Source organism: Seriola dumerili, unplaced genomic scaffold (assembly GCF_002260705.1).
Source record: "Seriola dumerili isolate Sdu_G_001 unplaced genomic scaffold, Sdu_1.0 BDQW01008577.1, whole genome shotgun sequence".
NCBI classification, from domain to species: domain Eukaryota; kingdom Metazoa; phylum Chordata; class Actinopteri; order Carangiformes; family Carangidae; genus Seriola; species Seriola dumerili.
Genome location: NW_019182832.1, coordinates 1 through 546, shown reverse-complemented (window position 1 = coordinate 546; position 546 = coordinate 1). Strand labels below are relative to the sequence as shown.

Genomic DNA, 546 nt, shown 5'->3' with positions numbered 1-546 from the left:
ATCTGGACCACGGCAAGACCCTCCAAGTTCAGCTGTCAATTACCACCATACCCCGGAGTCTCCACCCACTTGTCGAGGAAGTCGCCGGTCGTTGAAACCTCGCACAGTAGACGCGAGGGAGGGTGATGAGAAGTGGAGCGGTAGACGGTGTACTGGGAGGCCACAGAATAGGCCAGAACAGATTTGGCCGGTTGTGCCAGTATGGTCTTCCGTCAGAGCGCGACCAGAGCCAGAACGCAGAGTCCAGAAGCCATAGAAGCCAGAACCAGCAGCCAAAGAGCCAGAAGCCAGAGCAGAACCAGAGCCTCGAGCCAGGGCCAGAACCAAGCCAGAACCAGAACCAGAGCCAGAAGCCAGAGCCAGAGCCCAGAGCCAGAACCAGAGCCAGAGCCAGAGGCCGAGAAAGCAGAGCAGAGCCAGAACCAGAGCCAGAGGCCAGAGCCGATCTCAGAGCAGAACAGAGCCAGAGCCAGAGCAACAGAACCCGAGAAACCAGAGCCAGAACCAGAGCCAGATCCAGAGCCAGAACCAGAGCCAGAGCCAGAG

At 58.8% G+C, this 546-nt stretch overlaps 1 protein-coding gene across 1 annotated transcript; it reads left to right on the top strand.

Moving 5' to 3' along the window:
* Positions 1-201: 201 nt before the first annotated feature.
* Positions 202-539, top strand: LOC111240023 (procyclic form-specific polypeptide B-alpha-like; the record flags this gene model as incomplete). Its single annotated transcript, XM_022769980.1, has 1 exon — positions 202-539. A coding segment is annotated over exon 1 (338 nt), but the record flags the coding sequence as incomplete, so codon positions are not given.
* Positions 540-546: the final 7 nt, after the last annotated feature.